This window comes from Nesoenas mayeri (genome assembly GCF_963082525.1).
Source record: "Nesoenas mayeri genome assembly, chromosome: Z".
In the NCBI taxonomy this organism is placed as follows: domain Eukaryota; kingdom Metazoa; phylum Chordata; class Aves; order Columbiformes; family Columbidae; genus Nesoenas; species Nesoenas mayeri.
This window is the reverse complement of record NC_137542.1, coordinates 51,414,638-51,432,142: the sequence shown is the minus strand read 5'-3', so window position 1 is coordinate 51,432,142 and position 17,505 is coordinate 51,414,638. Positions and strand designations below refer to the sequence as shown.

Here is a 17,505-nt window from a genome sequence, read left to right as displayed (position 1 = left end):
TGGAGGGTGTTGGTCTCTTCTCTCAAGTAGCAAGTGATAGGACAAGAGGAAACTGCCTCAAGTTGTGTGAGGGGAGGTTCAGATTGGACATGAGGAAAAATTCCTTTACAGCAAGGGTTGTCAGCCATTGGAACAGGCTGGCCACGGAAGTGGTGGAGTCACCAACCCTGCAGGTGTTTAAAAGATTAGGTTCTTGGGGGCATCTTAGTGATGTATTTGGTAGCGTTAAGTTAACAGTTGGCCTTGATGGTCTTAAAGGTCTTTACCAAACACAATGATTCTGTGATCCTGGAGCTTAATTTTCATAACAATCTTTCTTGATCCTATGGAACCGTAGTCTGCAGTGTGGTAGATTATATTGTTGTATTTGGAGCTTCTCTACTGGAATAAATCTGTATTACAGTGCATGTGTACTGTGAAAGTAGAAGACCTCACTATCAGTCGTAGAAGACCTCACTATCAGTCATAGAAGACCGATGAAAGTTCATCAGAAATGTCATACTGTCTTTTTTTCCTGTGAAATTGTCATGAGACCATGTTATGAATTGGATTGTAGATCAAATCCAGTTCAACAGTTTATGATTTTTTCCTCTCCAACTTCAGGTCTGAAAACACATGAAGTTGGGTTGTTTTTGCTGGTGGTTTGTTGGACTTTGGTGGTGGTTGTTTTGGTTTTGGATTTGTTTGGTGGTTTTGTTTATTTGGGTTTTTTGATGTTTTGGTGGTGGTTGGTTTTTTTTTTTTTTTTTTGGTGGTTTGTGGAATTTTTTTCTTTTGTTTAGTTGAGTTGTTGTTGTTTTTTTTTTTAAGTCAGATCCACATCAGTAAGGAGGACTAGAAATGAATAATCAATGTGGGGAATAGGAACTCCTCAAACTGACATTGCTACTGGGAAGATGGTATATGGAACTGTTTCAACAGGTTACCTACCCAAGCTAGGTTAGCCTCTGGTCTCTTCCTCTCTAGTGGCATGTATAGCTGGAGCTTAGGTATTCAGAGCCTAGGTATTTAAATTACTTCATGTGTTTCTAGGCTTGTTATCACTCAAGTTCTAATGTTAGTACTTGTTCTAAGAGTAGTCTAGCTGCAAAAACAAGATTGTACTTGCATATAAATATTTTATGGACTCTTCACTGTTTTATTATTATTATTTAAATATTCAGTGTATTTTTTTCATGCTTAGAAGCATCTTGACCTGTAAATTGAAGTTTTTATGGCTGAGATTTAGGTGCGTGACCAAAATGAAAAACTTAAAATTATCCACAGCATCAGTAGATTTTATTTAGTGGATGTGGAATGGCAAATGGGGGAATGATAAGAAATGAAAATTGGATACCTTGCTTAAGTGGGTTTGCATTCAGATGAACACTCAAACTCGGCTTTTTTGCCTTTTGTTCCTCATAAATTTTTGAAAGCTACTTAGTAAAGAAACAAAACTTGCAATTTTTACTTTTTCTATGTTGTCCCATTGAATAAATTTTCAATAATCTCTCTGTACCTCCAGTTTTACAAATGTTCTCTCTGACCTTCGGTTTGATATAATTGCCAGGGATTCAGTTCCACTTTTTTAAAGACTACACTGTATTGCTAAAATGGCTTACTACCTCTGTCACATACTGCAAGTAGATTGGAAGGTTTTAGAACTTCATTGCAGCCTGCTGTGAGCTGATCAATGTTGCAAAAAAATGCAGGACTTCTGATTTTTCAGTTTTATGATTAGTCCAACTCTGGCCTGTAGAGCAGACTTTGAGTGTCCAATTCCCTTTCGTTGTATGAGACATCCTTTAGCTGAATACTGAAGATAAAATTGTCAGCTCTACTTGTTTTTTGAGTTAAAATCATACATTTCTACTTAATTGAATTAACTAGGGAAAATGTATCTTGTGTTTATGCATGACAAATTTTAAAAGAATAATTGCATAGGGTTATTTTATTAATGACATAACATTAATATTTCTTAATAAATTGAACTTTAGGAAGTTAGATTTAAAAATTGTCATCGGGAAGCTGTTATTTAGGGATCGAAGTACATAAAAAACAGAACTTTCAACTGAGGTTTCAGTTTTAAATCTGCTGCTTTCATGTAGTAGCTAGCTCTGTGTCTGCAGTATATCACCTCAAACCCTGCCACTTGCCTGGAAAGGGGAGCAGAGCAGTCTTTGAGTCTAAATGCCTGTTACTTGCTGCTGTAACTGTGTTTTCTGGTTAGTACTTGAACTCGATTTAAGGAAGGCATTTTACAGTGGCATGGACTTTTCGTTTGACCGCTTGTGTGCACATTCCACTCAGTGCTGTTTTTTTGTGTGAAGTTGGTCATACTGACTGACAGCAGTAGGTGTGAAGCTGAAAACCGGTCTGCTCCAGGAGACGAGGGCTGCAATTCTGCTGTCTCTCTCTAGAGCAGGTAAGCGTGACTGTAAGCGAGACCACATTTTCCTACCTTTCATCATTACAGCATCGATTGCGAATTAATTGTATTGAAACTATCTGAAATCCAACATGTTTAGAGAACAGTGTTAAAACTTAAAATGTAGCCAGATACAGATAATACGTCTGTCCATTAAAACAGTGTCCTTGTAGGGAGGGATTCATGTGATATGCTTGCAGCAGCATCCACAGTTCTTCTGTCTTGCTTTTCAAACTTGACAGTGCTACGGAAATAATGTCCTGTCCACGGGGCTTCATGTAGCAGGTGCTCTGTTTAATGTGTGGATTTTTAAAATGTTCAGTGGATTTGCAACAGCAAAATTTAACATGAAGTACATTCACTTTATGAACCCTTCATGAATGAGACACTCGTAGCAGGGACTGGCACAGTTCATGTGCTTTTCCCATATAGCTTTGAGTTGCCATGTAAGACCTTTCCTAGAAAAAAAATAATCCAAGGACAGTGCTAATACATGTGAAGCTGAAAATCTAAGCTCTGATATTTCTTCACTTTACAAAAGTAAAAGCATGCAGGGATAATTTAAATAAAATCTCTGCAATTCAGGACTGAAGTTTCTCTTGCTGTTTTAAATGCAAAAGTATTTTCATTTCCACTGCTGCCTGAATCATAGTCACTAATTACTAATAGTGATTGTTCTTGTTAATCAGATGCTGCTGGTAGTGACAACTAGGAAGCAGACGAATATGAGTGAAATATTTGGAATCTTATTTCAGATGGATTCAGGATGGTAGCACTTGGGTGAGTTATTTTTTTAGGGAGCCATGCTGTGAAAAGTAGAACAATAATAGTTGGGACAAGGAAGTGCTTTCAGTTTAGTATGTTGTTGGCAGTGGACTTCTAGGTTAAAAATTTCAGTGGTTGAATACAAATGAATGAAATGCAGCCACATAAGTTATGCTATGAGCTTCCAAATCTGCATAGTGATGGACAACACCTCAAAAGAAAAAAGTGGATATTGATATTTGACTCTATTTTTTTTATTTTTTAGGGCAGGCACTTCTGAATCAAGGGTCTACACATTTCTACAGGATTTATAGCTTAGTATATTTCACAAATTCTGGGGGGAAAAAAACAAAAAAACAAAAAGCAAGACTTTTTCTCTACAAAGGTATAATTTTACAGTGAAAAATAAAGCCTACAAATCAAGATGTTTGAAAACCATGCTGTAAACCTAGGCTTGATAAGAAAATATAAAGAAAACCTAATTCCTCATAATTTTAATTTAAAATACGGCATTGCTTCTCATGTGGAATAGTGAAAAGTCATCTTCCAGATGGACAATAGGAGGCTTCTTTTTTTGCTTGTACAACTTTATCAAACACATTTCACAGGAAGTTTGAGAAAACTGTGGAACATGTATCTAAGTGATGTTCAACCTATCAAGAATGTTTTTAATTTTAATTTTGGCACATTGGATGAAGTTTACTTTTATGTATTCCTTAATTTTTGTTAGTAAAGTTACTGTTACAAAAGCAGTAGTACATTCTGGTTTTCTGATCTCAGGGAAGCAGTACATTGCTTTTGCTTCACTGTAAAGCTCAGGTAAGCATTAATGCTTATACCTGTTTTTGTAATTAGTTCCTTGGAGTGGGGGGGCAGGGATGAAGCAAGGAAACCTTGTCATTGCTGTATGTGAATACTTAGGTATTGTGAACTTCATATGGGAGCATCCCAGCATTCTTCTTTATGTTGAGAATATTAATGAATAGGGCCTTGTTATTATTATTTTAGGTTTCCTAATGTAAGCTTATTGATAGTGTCAGAATTCCAGAGAATTGCTCCACTGAACTTCAGACTTGATTTGTAGAGCGAGGACAGAGTTGTGGACAGAAGATGGATGTTTGAGGAGTTCATTGATAAGCTTACACGAGTAGTCCACAAAAGCCTAGTGTATAGTGTTGCAGAACAAACACAATCTTTGTTTTTTGAGTTATGTGGGAGAGCAATTTAAAAATCTGAAAGTACACTTGTGTGCTATTTTTTTTTTTTTTGCTTTGAAGCCGTGTACTTCACTGAGTGCTGCTATCTCAGCTGAAGCAGTGGTTAAAGGTACTGTACAAATGGTTAATAATTGCTTCCTATCTATACATTTCAGGGTCCTTTGGCATGGAGGAACTGCATGGCAGTTCCTAACCAAACTTCCCTTGATTTCTGGCTTATGGCTTGGAGTCTTTCTTGCAGCCCCTGGGCTTATTCCATCAGCTACCTCAAAGATGATCTGAGTAGTTGTAGGCCCTGTGTGACTGAAGAAAAGTAGATATCACTAACCTTAAATGGTAACTGGTATCTTAACTGGTCAACAGTGTACAGGAAATCAGAACCTGTTAGCTCGAATGCTGACAGTCAGTTTCTGCTGAAGTAAGAAGTTTGGGCAGATAGATGAAAAGAAAGATCTGACATTGTGCACTTGTAAAGTATTAAATACTCTATTCCTTCTCTGATGATTGCCAGTTTAAAATATTTAAAGTGTGTGCCAAATAAAGCCAAACGCGATTTTTAAGCAGATTATTGTAATTCCATTTCTTAAGTTCCTTTTTTTAAGAGAATCTGATGTGTGAAAGAGGTCAGTGCCATTGAAAACATCTCCTCTGCCTGAAGTATACATGTATCTCTATTCCCATGCTCCAGATAATTGTCTTGCAGATATACTTCACATACATCCCACCAAAAATACCTTCATTGCTTACCTTATGACCAATGCTGTTGAGTATGGTTCTCTCAATAAGCAAGTAAATGCTTTTTTCTGCTTTTTTTTTTTTTTTTTTTTTTTTGCAATTGTGCATATTTTGCAGCTTTAAAAATGTAAGTCTGCTTCCTCTTCGAAGACAATGGTCGTTTCTTTTTGAGCTTATGTGAAAAAAGCCTTCTTACAAGTCACTTTAAGGTGATACCTATCCGTGGCAATAAATAAAATACTCAAGTGATGCTGTTGATATTTTTGAAATAAGTATTTTTAAGATTTTTTTTTACAGTTCCACCTGTTTTACTTTTTATAGTTTTTCAAACTGCCTTGTACGTCCATAAAACTTGTATACCATGATTGCCTGTGCTTATTCCTGTTTATAAATTTTGTGGTTCTCACACACATTTTTTTTTTCCGCCTTCCTGATTCTTTTGGATCAGTGAAAAGATGACAATGGTAAATTTAGCTACTCTGATTTTGTCTAACAATAGTATATGAAAATTTGAGTTACTCTTGTAACTCCTTCCCAGCCAAAACCTGTACAGTTACCTTGGGGAGGAGATCTCAGATTGGAGTTATGAACTGGAATTATTCTCTTATTCAGTTGTGCTGCTGATTAGAAATTACAGTGAAAGATTAACTCTCCAGTTCTGGAAAATTTTCCTCCGTTCCACTTCAAAGGGATTTTTAACAGCAGAAATAAATCAGCCATTGTTCTGTGAAACTTAGACACAGTTGGCATGATCTGAAGTTCATTACTTACTTTTAAACATTATTACTTATTTTCACTGTATTCTGGGGCTTCAAAGTCCAACATGAGGTCAGAGACAGGTTTGTTTCAACTACCATGTAAGTACATGTACCAGAATGTTTGAATAATACAATAGTGGGAGATGGGCGAGTATCAGTGTAAATTTGAGGTTGTTCTACAGCGTGGTTTATTTTTTCCTGTTTGTCGTGTCTTTTGATCTTTCCATACTTCCTTAGGCACAGAATTGCTTTGTGTTCAAAGCGTTGTGGTGGTGTAATCAGTACAGTTTTACAAAGTTTTACAAAACAAGCACTCTACACAATCCTGATGGAAGGAAAAGGTTTCTTGTAGCTGGGAATCCTAAAAAGTGCTATCCTGGAATAAAAAAATTTGCTCTTTAGTTGTAAAAAAATAAATGCAAGAAATGAGAAGTAGCCAAAGTATTTTGTAGTAGGCTGCTGAATGGCTTAAGTAAAGGCACCACACTCAGCTCCTCCACAGAATTTACTTGATTGGAATTCAGCATTTTATCTGATGACTTTTTGCCTGAAGTTTAGGTTGTTTTTTTTTTTTAAAATTATTTTTCACTTATTAGTTTCCATGTAATGATTACTGAAGTAATTGGTCTGGAGAACTCAGGAATGTGGTCAAAATGGTATGCAGGGAGCTGACATGTAAAGCTGTACATACTGAGATGACAGAGTGCTTGATGGCCCACAAAACCTGCTGGCGGTTGGCAGTAGTCCATTGGAAATCAGTGTCCTAACTGAAATCTGAAGGCAATGAAGGCATCTTTATTCACTGCCAGTCTCTCATTTAAACTAAGACTTTACTCTTTATGTGAAATAGTGCTATTCTTTCATGAACTGGGACTTAGGAGGACCACATATCTCATGAGATAAAAATAAATTGATTTGCTTGTTCCATTTATTAAGATTGTTTCACAGATAGGAAAAAGTATGTCCGTCTGTCCCAAATGCTCTTACTAGTTACACCCCTGCCTCAGATACTGTATATATGCTTAATACTGCTTCCAGTTGCTGTTGCACAGTATATTTGATTAAATTAGACTACTCCTTTTCCATAAGTGTGATATCTAGCAATATCATTCCATGCTAATGCATCTTTCTAGATATGTGTAGTGTTATTTTTATTTTTTATTGTGAGGTGCCCATGGATATGAAATTGTTTTTCCCAGGTGTTTGCTTACAGGGTAATACTATTGTGCTTAGGAGCCTGGGAGGGAATGACTACTGAAACTTGAATGCAAAGCCTTTCTGATCAAACTCTGTTCACATAGGACATTGTGTCTTCCTTCAAATCACTGGTGACAAGCTGAAGGTCTTGAAAAGTGATGTTTCTCTCTTGTTACATTTTCACACTGCTTTGCGAATGTGTCTGCAATTTTTATGTTAATTTTTAAGCAAACGGTGAAGGTATCCTTTTCCCTTTATCTAGACCTGTATCAAAGGGATGTGAGCTCACTGCATTTTTACTGTGCCAGTATGTAATTGGTAATTAGTGTCAGGAATTACATTTCTAAAGAAGGATGCTTTACTATAAATTAAAAATTTAGTACATTGTTGTGAGATAAGAATGCAACAAAGTTTTAAAAGAAAATCAGGAATACACTGAGGATGATAAGAAAAAATTGTCCAGTAATTAGTTTCCTTGCTTTGTTATCACAGAACTGGTTATTATGGATTTTTTTTTTTTTTTTTTTTTGCTACATTGATTTTTTTTTTTTTTTTTTAATCTACTTCACTAAGTACTCCCCTCCTCATCAGATAAGATTCCTGCACTTATTTTCTCTTTCAACTATGGATTTTAAAGATTCCGAAATAGGAGTTACTGAAACTATAACCGTTTTTAGCCAAATGCTTGCAGAAGTTTTGAATGCCTTTTCCTGCTGTTTTTTTTTTTTTCATACTATCTTGTTGTTATCTTACAAAAATAAACATTTGTAATAGTAACTGCCATTGTTAAAGTGGGCGTAGTTACTGTATGCTTGGCCTGTGGCTAGATCAGTAGACAGATATCAGCGAAAGGTCTTGTTGTCCAGGGAGGCACAGCCCAGAGCATGCTGTGTACATACAGCAGTGTTATATGTATGAGGGTTAAGGAACTAAAGATCCTAAGTCTGGGTCTTCGTGGTGAGAGCCTGTTCGCATGTGACTTTCCGCTGACAGAAAATGCTTTGTGCTCTATGAATCTGCTATAAGTGGGTGAAGGATTCTAATGGATTGCTATAGGTTTCTGTTTCTTCACCAACTAGTTGCTCAAAATAGGCTTGCAAGGAGTTTTGCACTTTATTTCTGCACCCAAGGAAAGCTTTTTATGACAGAGACAGAAATATATGTGGAAATGTTTTCTCCTCTTTGTCTTTTGGAGCAAAATTCAGGATATGCATGAATCTTGATAGGATGAGGATGTTTTGAATGGGTTTTCTGAGTGTCAGTGAGCAAGAGTCTTTAGCAACTTGTAGTGGTTATTTAGTACAGCTTATTACTCCTGTATCATAAGAAATCATATTAATTGCCAGTGTAACTCAGATTGTTGGTTTTTTTTTTTCTTCTTGGCATTTTTCTTGCCCATATATTTAAGCATAAGCTTAGAAAAGATCACTACCAAATAACAAAACCAGACACAGGCAAGATAGGTAACTAAAAAAACTAATTGCGATTATTGGAATACTAGGATCTTGCCTCGTGACTCCTAGCTGCTTCTTCAGTACAACTAGTAGATGATAATAATAATTTGCTACAATTTTCAGTAGTGTAACCCAAGAAACAAATATAACCCTGGTAAGAAATAGTGATTTTTATCGCAGAAGCATGACGGTCAAATCATTCTTCAGAAAATAACAAGAGCAAACCTGTTAAGCTTCTTTCTGGGTGTCTGGTCTCCCTTAAGGCCAGAGTGTGTAGGGTTTTATAACTTTTTGAATTTAGCTTTAGATTATTGAAAGACTTACTTGTTTTGGAAAGAATAATTTTGATTCTCCATAAATATCATATATTGCCTAACCAGTCATTATGACTTACATTTTAGAATATGTTGTTTCTTTGCTAGAAATAACATGTTTGTAATACTTTGATTTTTTTTTTCAATTTTCTTTCTTATATTGTTCATTTTTATAATAATATTTTACTGAGAGAACTGCTAAATTCTCTTTCCAGCAGCAATCTTGAAACATTTGGTATGTGCTGAAAATTCTGCTGGTTTGAATGGTGCCAGAGTGGTCTAAATTCCCTTTCCTATTTGTAACTCCTCCAGAAATTATTTAATATATTTTAGCTTTTGAAAATCTGTGTAGCTTATCCTGCTAAGTATGCTTATTTCAACCATTCTAACTGGAGGTGTAGAACATAGTATGCAGAGCTTTACTTGCATATTCCTATTATCTTAAGCTGATTCAAAGTATAATTTTTTTTCTATAAAATATCTGATCTTCTCTGTTGGGAACAGGGGAGTTAAATGGTCTAAGAAGCTCTTCATCCTGTGAATTACGTGTGGAGACATTTTACCCTGACAGTCATTCAATATGCAATAAGCAATTTCGTCTTTATAAGCAGGATAGACTCTAACTTAAAACAGTATGAATGTTCTCATATGCCAGATATATGGACATATACAAATAATCTGCAGTGAGAACTTTGTTTTAGGACTTTTATTTTGGATTTTAACATACTTGTAATCCCATTTTTCTGTTCATGGCTGCAGACTTTTACCTCAGCAAGGACCATACCTCTTTTGATGTGATGATTTCGACATCTTAGCCAGTTGCATTTCACCTAGTACTGCTGTTTGAGGTATGACAGGCTTAAAGAATCTGAATACAAAGCTCAGTTTGGTGCCAAAGAGATTAAACTGTGTGGTGGAAGCAGGGCAATAAGCAGGAGTGATTACAACCCTGGAGCTCAAGAGTGCTAACTCTGGCTTCTCCAAGGTCCTACTTGAAGGAATCTCATGGATTAGAGTTCTGGAAGGTAGCAGGGTCCAAAAGAGCTGGTCAGTATTCAAGCATCACTTCCTCCAGGTTCAAGATCAGTGCATCCCTGTGAGCCAAAGTAGCAAGAGACCTACAGGGGTGAGCAAGGAGCTTCTGAAAAAGCTCAAATTGAAGAATGAAGTTTGCAGAATGTGGAAGAAGGGACAGGCCACTTGGTAGGAATACAACATTGTCAGGGTATTCAGAGATGTGGTGAGGAAGGCTACGGTCCACTTGGAATTAAATCTGGCCAGGGATATAAAGAACAAGAAGGGCTTCTTCAAGTACATCAGCAGCAAAAGGAAGGCTAGGGAAAATGTGGGCCTGCTGCTGAATTACTTGGGTGCCCTGGTGATGGAGGATGCTTAGAAGGCAGAGTTACTGAATGCTGCCTTTGCTCCAGTCTTTACTGACCATCCCTTAGGAATACCAGACCCTGGAGGTAAGAGGCAAAGTCTGAAGAAAGGAAGACCTTCCCCTGGTCACAGAGGATTGGATCAGGGATCACAAATCCATGGGCCCCTATGGGATTCCACCCATGAGTGCCAAGGGAGCTGGCAGATGTTATTGCCAAGCCATTCTCCATCACCTTTGAAAGATCATATAGAGCAGGAGAGGTGCCTGAGGACTGGAGGAAAGCCAGTGTCAGTACAGCCTTCAAAAAGGGTGATAAGGAGGACCCAAGAAGCTGCAGGCCGGTCAACCTCACCTCCATCCCTGGAAAGGTGATAGAACAACTTATTCTGGATGTCATCTCTAAGCCTGTGGCAGAAAGGAAGGTTATCGGGAGTAGCCAACATGGAATCACTGAATAGGGGAATTTGACTTCATAGTAGCTAGACAAATCCAGGCAGCTAATTTACCCCTGAAAATTTAGGCATCTGTCTTTGGAGATGTGAATCTTCCACACTGAGGGGGATGATCCTTCTTGACCAGGGCCTGTGAGCTTCCACTGAAGGTGATGGCTCCTTCAGTAGAGTTAGTGCTTAGTTGTGAATATTGTCCTGTTTAGCAGTGAAATACTCTATTTCAAAATGCACCCTTTGACATACCAATCTTCAGGAAAAATAATTGATAAAATGACATTATTGGCAGAGACGACGAGGTGTATCAAACTGGGATTAATTATTACCAAACTAGCAGAGGTGTAGCCTCAGTACTTCTCATTTTAGAGCCAAGTAACAGAAATGTTTTTATTTCATATTTTCACATTCTGTACAAGTTTGTTTCCCTTTTACAGAAAAATGCTGGAAGAAATAGGGTGTTATAGCTTCTAAAACTACTTTGAAGTAAAGGTGCAGTGGCTGCCACCTGATGGTGTTCTCCAACAGTGCCCCTCACACTGCAGCCTGTGATCCCCTGGGCAGCAGAGGATCAACAGGAACCTGCAGGGTGTAATATTTGTTTCATTTATGCTTTTTCTGTATTTTTATAACATATAAATATATTTGTAGTTTTTTTCAAGATATATGTACAAGATACATACATATATATATACACACATATATATAAAAATATATATATACATATATATAAAAAATGTAATACATATATATAACATAATGCAGAATGGTTGTTAGTGATACATCTAAATGATGTAAGAAAGTAGCAATTTTCTAATGTGAGTGAAAGGCAAACAGTGGGTGTTGAGTACCTCTCAATAGATACTCCTCGTGAACTTCAGTGGGTGGTGTGTTGGCCAAATGAAGAGACAGCCTAGAATATTCTCAAGGGAAGATGATGAAGAACTATTGGAGAAGCTGAGGCAGCTAGAAAAAAAAGGAATATAGAATCATGGAATAGTTTGGGTTGGAAGGGACCTTCAAAGCTCATCTAGTCCAACCCACCTGCAATGAGCAGGGACATCTTCAACTAGATCAGGTTGTTCAGAGCCCTGTCCAGCCTGGCCTTGAGTGTTTCCAGGGATGGGGCATCCGCCACCTCTCTGGGCAACCTGGGCCAGTGTTTCACCACCCTCATTGTAAAAAATTTTTTCCTCATGTCTAGCCTGAGTCTCCCCTCTTGTAGTTTAAAAACATTACTTATCATCTAATTGTAACAGGCCCTGCTAAAAAGTCTGTTCCCATCTCTCTTATAGACCTATTCAGTACTGAATGGCCACAATAAGGTTTCACTGGAGCCTTCTCTTCTTCAGGCTGAACAACCCAAACACTCTCAGCCTGAATGAAATATGATTTATTGTTTTTCCTTTTGTGTTTGTAAGGCACTCTAACAGAAGCATAGAACTTAATTTCGCACTTATGACATTTGGCTAAAATCCCTGTAACTATTTTAGGAAGCCAAATTGATTAGCCTCTATGAGGCATTATGTTTAATGCTGTCTTTAAGTGGCCGTTGCTGCCACTTAGTACTAGTTTGAGGAAGTTCACTGTCAAGTTTTTCATTTTACTAGAATGTGCCATAGCTGATCTTTTGCTTTGTTGGGATGAACATAAATGGTTAGATGATAGGTGCCAAGAGCTGTGGCTCAGGAAGAGAAGGAATGAGAGACTGGTAAGATGACAGACCAGGCCTTGCCCATTGTGATCTGAATTTGTTGGCTGGATGGTTTGGTTTTGTTTTTTGCTGATCTTGCTATCATTAAAAATACTTAATGGCAAAAGGGAAAGTGTGAGCAGTACTGGGACTGTTAGTGACAAGAAGATATCTAAAACACTAGTAGATAACCTCATTTTGCGGAATGGCTAACTCTTTTTGTCCTTGCTCCCGACACTGAGTGCTTCTCCTAGGGTACCTGCAGGCCAGCCAACTAGCCCAGTGTTCTCTGGACCTGTTGAGGGTTGGGTTGCAGTTAGCTGAGTGCTCATATTCTTAATTCTTGTTTAAGGTCCACAAAATGAGTTTTATACATCTCTCGTAAGCTTGTCCCCAGAATTGGTTGTCACCATGTAGCATTTGTACTGTGCAGAATATGTAATTTCTCCCATATTCATTCCTCCTCATTCAGTGCTTTTCCATCAAACCCCACGTTCTTCTCCTCGCAACCTGTTGTTAAATGCGCTGATTGTTCTTTCTTATGATTGGGTATTTGTGGATATAGGAGACAGAGCTTCCGTTTTCTTGGTGAATTGACTCTCTTCTATTTCAGAACTTGCCTTTTTCCTGTTTTCCTGCTGTTAATAAAATCAGGTGCAGCATGGTTATTGGGTAGGGCCATTAGTCCAATAAGATAGCAGAGAAGCCAAGATGTGTAACTGTTTCTAAACATTGAGAAGCACAGGAAAATAAATTGGAGCTAAAATTCAGCTTTCATATACTATTATATGGTCTTTGTAAGAAAAATGCTTGCAGAGAATTAGTTTTAAATTCACTGAGCTATTCGGAGGTGAATCTTGTGCATTTCACAAAAGTTTGCTAAGTAACGTGTGTATTGCATACCTTGTGTTAAAATATTAAATCACTGATCCATGGAGAACAAGTTGTTAATAATCTAACTGTTCAATTACTGCTTGCAAGTCTTCAAAATTAAGACACAGAAACAAAGGACATTTTGTGTTCTCTGCACAAGAAGTTAATTTAAAAGTCTGGTCTGTCGAAGGGGGGGGGGGGGGGGGAAGTGAAGTGGGGAAGAGGTGGGGGAATAAAGTTCAAAAGGTACAAGGCTTTTTGCAGATAAATTTTATCTTCTTTGCTTGATTCATGAAAAAAAGCTGAAACATTTAAAAGCAAAATCCTTGCTTCCTGATGAAGCAGAGGGGTGGGCTGCTGCAAAATATCAGACTCCCTGGACCAAGGTAGCTTGTTCTGAGGTTTGCTTTTTGGCCTGCCCCTAAGCTTCCCCTACCCTGGCACTGCTGCTTCAAGTAAAGCATCACTTAAGGGCATAGTTACCTTGACTCCTAAATAGGACTGCTCTGTACCCTGCAGGATCAAGTCCTTCATGGAGTATGCTTGGGATTTATTATTTTTATTTTGTGCTGAGGTACAGTGATATGGAGAGTGGCAACCATTGTCATGTAGGAAAACTGCAGCTTGCCTGGAATAGGTGAGATTTGCTTTAGATTAAAAAAAATAAATAAATAATTTAAAATCTTGCAGGTTGAGGGCCACAAAATGAGGGTGTCTGCAGTATTCAGGAGGTCTGTGCAGTCACAGGAAAAATATTTTTTCCACCCACCCAACTGTATAGGAATTTTAAATAAATATTTTAGCTAAGTGTGAGTTAAAATATGAAATTTTCTTGAGCACTTCAGATGCTGTGTTCTATAAAAGTACACATAATACTTAAATTTTGCAAGAAGATAACCATGGTGTACTAAGCAAAAGCTTTCAGACTCGGTCTTTCCCACCTGCGTGGAGGGAAAGCACAAGAGTTCTTTGTGCAGGCGAGAGTGGATCGGTTAAGCTGTCACATGAGAGGAAGATAGTTGCTTCTGCTTTTTAGAGAACAAGCACAGATTGTGAAGCCTCCGCTGTTGTATTACATTGTTCATGAATTCAAGTCCAAGGGCTTAAAAGCCTTTTTTTATATCACTTGGGAAGTTAATCGTGGTTATAAGAACAAATGAATTACTGTGTCATTCTTTCACTGCTGGGATAGTGTTTTCTGTCTTGTATACGAAGTATTCATGCAACTGAGATGGTTCATCCCGTGGAATAACTGATAGAAAAAACAGGGTAACTATGTTTAACTTGCACCTATATTATTTCAGAGCTGTACTGTTGTTACACAAAGATTTGTCTTTGAACTGGTATTTTTTTTTACGGAGGAATAAATGTAAAGTTGAGCCTTTTTACACAGTAGTTTCTCCCCTATTTTAAACTTTTAGGCACATTCTCCATTTGGAATCTACCTGCTGCTATAATATCTTTTTTTTTTTTTTTCATGAACTATCACTAATTTTGTTCTCTCTTTTTTTTAGAAAACAATAGTATGGAATTCAGTGCTGGGATAAAAGTATTTTTATGTCATGGGTTTAGGTTTTGAAGTCAAGCATTATTACTTAACCTCTGCAAAAATATTCATTCTGAGGTGGATTGTGTTTTGATTTATAAACATTTTTTAAGTCTTTAATTGCTAGACACAGTTCTCAGTGTCTAAAATTGGTTACTAACAGTAGGTTTAGATGTTGCTTGAAAGAAAATACATTTTGTTTACAATATCCATCTGCTTATTACGTTTCAGCACTGAACAGGAAGAGTTATTTCCTGCCTCAGAATATTTTGTTTCCTTTGTCTCTACAAAGAGAGAGAAAAAAAAATAACAGAACCCCTTCTTACCACTGGAAACTTCTCATTTTTCTAAGTAGGAATTTCTGATGAATCAACCTTAATATTACATTGCTGATGAAGATAGAAATTATAATTTTAACATTATCTTAATGCAATTAATATTATCGGGAATATATTCTAGGTCACGATACAGTACATAAATACAGCTTTAACTGCATAGCTAAATGTTTCAGAAGCTGAAGACTGCATGCACGAAAGCAGTGGTTGTAAATAAATTATTGCATAGCTTTATCTTCCACTTTAAGTTGTGATTTGTGTATTTGTTTTTGTTAAGAGAACTTAATTCTGAGAACTGGCTTGATCAAGCTTGCTTATTTTTAAAGGCGGCTAACTTGAAGAAGATGGGTGGAGATCATGTACTGCTGCTTAAGAATGTGGTTTTCTTGGTGGTTTAGCAGGTAGTTCAACAGAATCAGGAAATCTACCAGACTGTTCCTATTTGTTTTTCAGTGTCAGACAGTATCTTTTGCTTTTTTGTTGTTGCCAGCAATCACAAGCAACTACTTTGCTGAAGGTTAAAAATGAAAAAAGTACAAGCCCAGATGGATTACACTTTCGTTTTACAGATGTGAACTTGCTATGAATATTGCTATAATTATAGGTGACTTGAAGAGCTTTTGCATTATCAGTCACTCAGAAAACAACTGTGAAGGCAACTAGCCTTACTCTCATGACTAGCCTTACTTTCATGACTTTGGTGTCTAGTGTAATCATACTTAATATGTATTAGTTGACAAGTTTTTGAGGAAGAATTCATGTATAGGGAGAGGCACTGCATACATGGTTTCATGTTTGTGCATCTTGTGAGGATGGAAGATTTTTGATATTAATTTATATTTATTTCCTAAATAGTTTTAAAATAGAGATTGCAAGCTTTAGATTGCCAAGGTATATATGAACCATCACAGCACTGTGGAACTTTTGGTGAATGACATGACACATAGGTGATTTTTGTATCAGTTCAATATTTGCCAAGTCTTTGCTTTTTACTGGGTGCCCAGTGTTACAGGTAGTACACATATTTTAAAGAACTAGCCCTCAAAACAGGTCTGCTCCAAATGGCAGACTAGTCGTAACTCTTAAAAGGCTTGCTGCAGTCAATTGGAAGTAATGTTTTAACAGCTGGGTTGTAAGAAGGAAGTGAAGAGGGTGGCACAGAGTTTAATAATGCTGTGGTATTGCACTTTAACTACAAATAATTGTTTGTGGTTATATTATATTTATGATTATATTTTTTTATTTGCTGTAGTCGTGACATGGAGAATAAAGAAACCCTCCGGGGGTTGCAGAAGATGGATGACCGCCCAGAAGAGCGCATGATCAGGGAGAAACTCAAGGCAACATGTATGCCAGCCTGGAAGCATGAATGGCTGGAAAGAAGAAGCAGGAGAGGCCCCGTGGTGAGTGGCATTGATGGAAAGGCAGTATCTGTGACAGCTATTACAAATAGAATTTCCTGGTATTTCCTTCTATCAGAAACTTCTTTATCTTCTTAACTTGCATACTCTTAATTGCATTGCAGTTAAGTTTTTTTATGAGCTGTTTAACAGCAAACTGTCATTGACTTTCTGAAATGTACGCATTTATTAAGCTTTATTTTTGAGAAAAAGGCATATAGCCACGCTGTTGTTTTGTGTAGTAATACTGTAACAACACTGCCCTCTAGTGTCAGCAACAAAAGTAGCTCCTGTTCATCAGGTAAAAAATTGAGTGCAAAACTGCACTATGGTGCTTTGCACTTCTTTGATTCTTAGCGGTTTCATGACTTCACTTTTCCTTAGCTCGGAAGTGTCAAAGTTTTCTATGGATCGTAATGGAAGTGTATGGATTTTTTTGCTAGATGGAAAAACAAACTGCACTCTTACCAGAACCAGGAAAAGAACCCAAAGCTGAATAACTTTTTCACACAAACCTCAACACTGCTAAACTTTGGATGCCGGAGTATTTTGTTAGCATTTTGGTTAATGCTTTTGTATATTTAAAAAAAAAAAAAAAAAGCTATATTTTTTTATACTTCTCCTTTATTCTGTTCACTTTCATAATCAGATAGCAATATATTTTAAAACTATAGCAACAAGAGTTTCTGAAAGTTCAAGTTTGTAATATGTTAAATATGATTACTTCTTAAAGTAAGATGAGCAGTGCTTGAGTCAAGGCTGTAAATGCAGGTTTTCATTCTCTTAGGCAGTGCCTAAGTGCTAGACCACAGCCTCCTCGTTGTTCTCTTTTCCCTGTAGCCAGCTGAAACTGAAATGCGTTTCTGGATAATGGAATAGTTTGAGTTGGATGAGAAGTGTAGAACTCAAACTGACTCTGCCTGTCGTGGCTGCTTTTAATTCAGTTCCCAGGGGCCTTACTCTTCTCATGCATTATGGAAG

At 37.2% G+C, this 17,505-nt stretch overlaps 1 protein-coding gene across 1 annotated transcript in view; it reads left to right on the top strand.

Annotated features, from left to right (window-relative positions):
- Nucleotides 1-17,505, top strand: part of MAP3K1 (mitogen-activated protein kinase kinase kinase 1) — a gene marked incomplete at its 3' end in the record, with an annotated part of 60,421 nt that overhangs the window by 22,436 nt on the left and 20,480 nt on the right. The window contains exon 2 of the mRNA XM_080362980.1: nt 16,377-16,527. Within this exon, the coding sequence (XP_080219106.1) occupies nt 16,377-16,527 (151 nt within the window). The remainder of the gene's footprint in view (nt 1-16,376; nt 16,528-17,505) is intronic.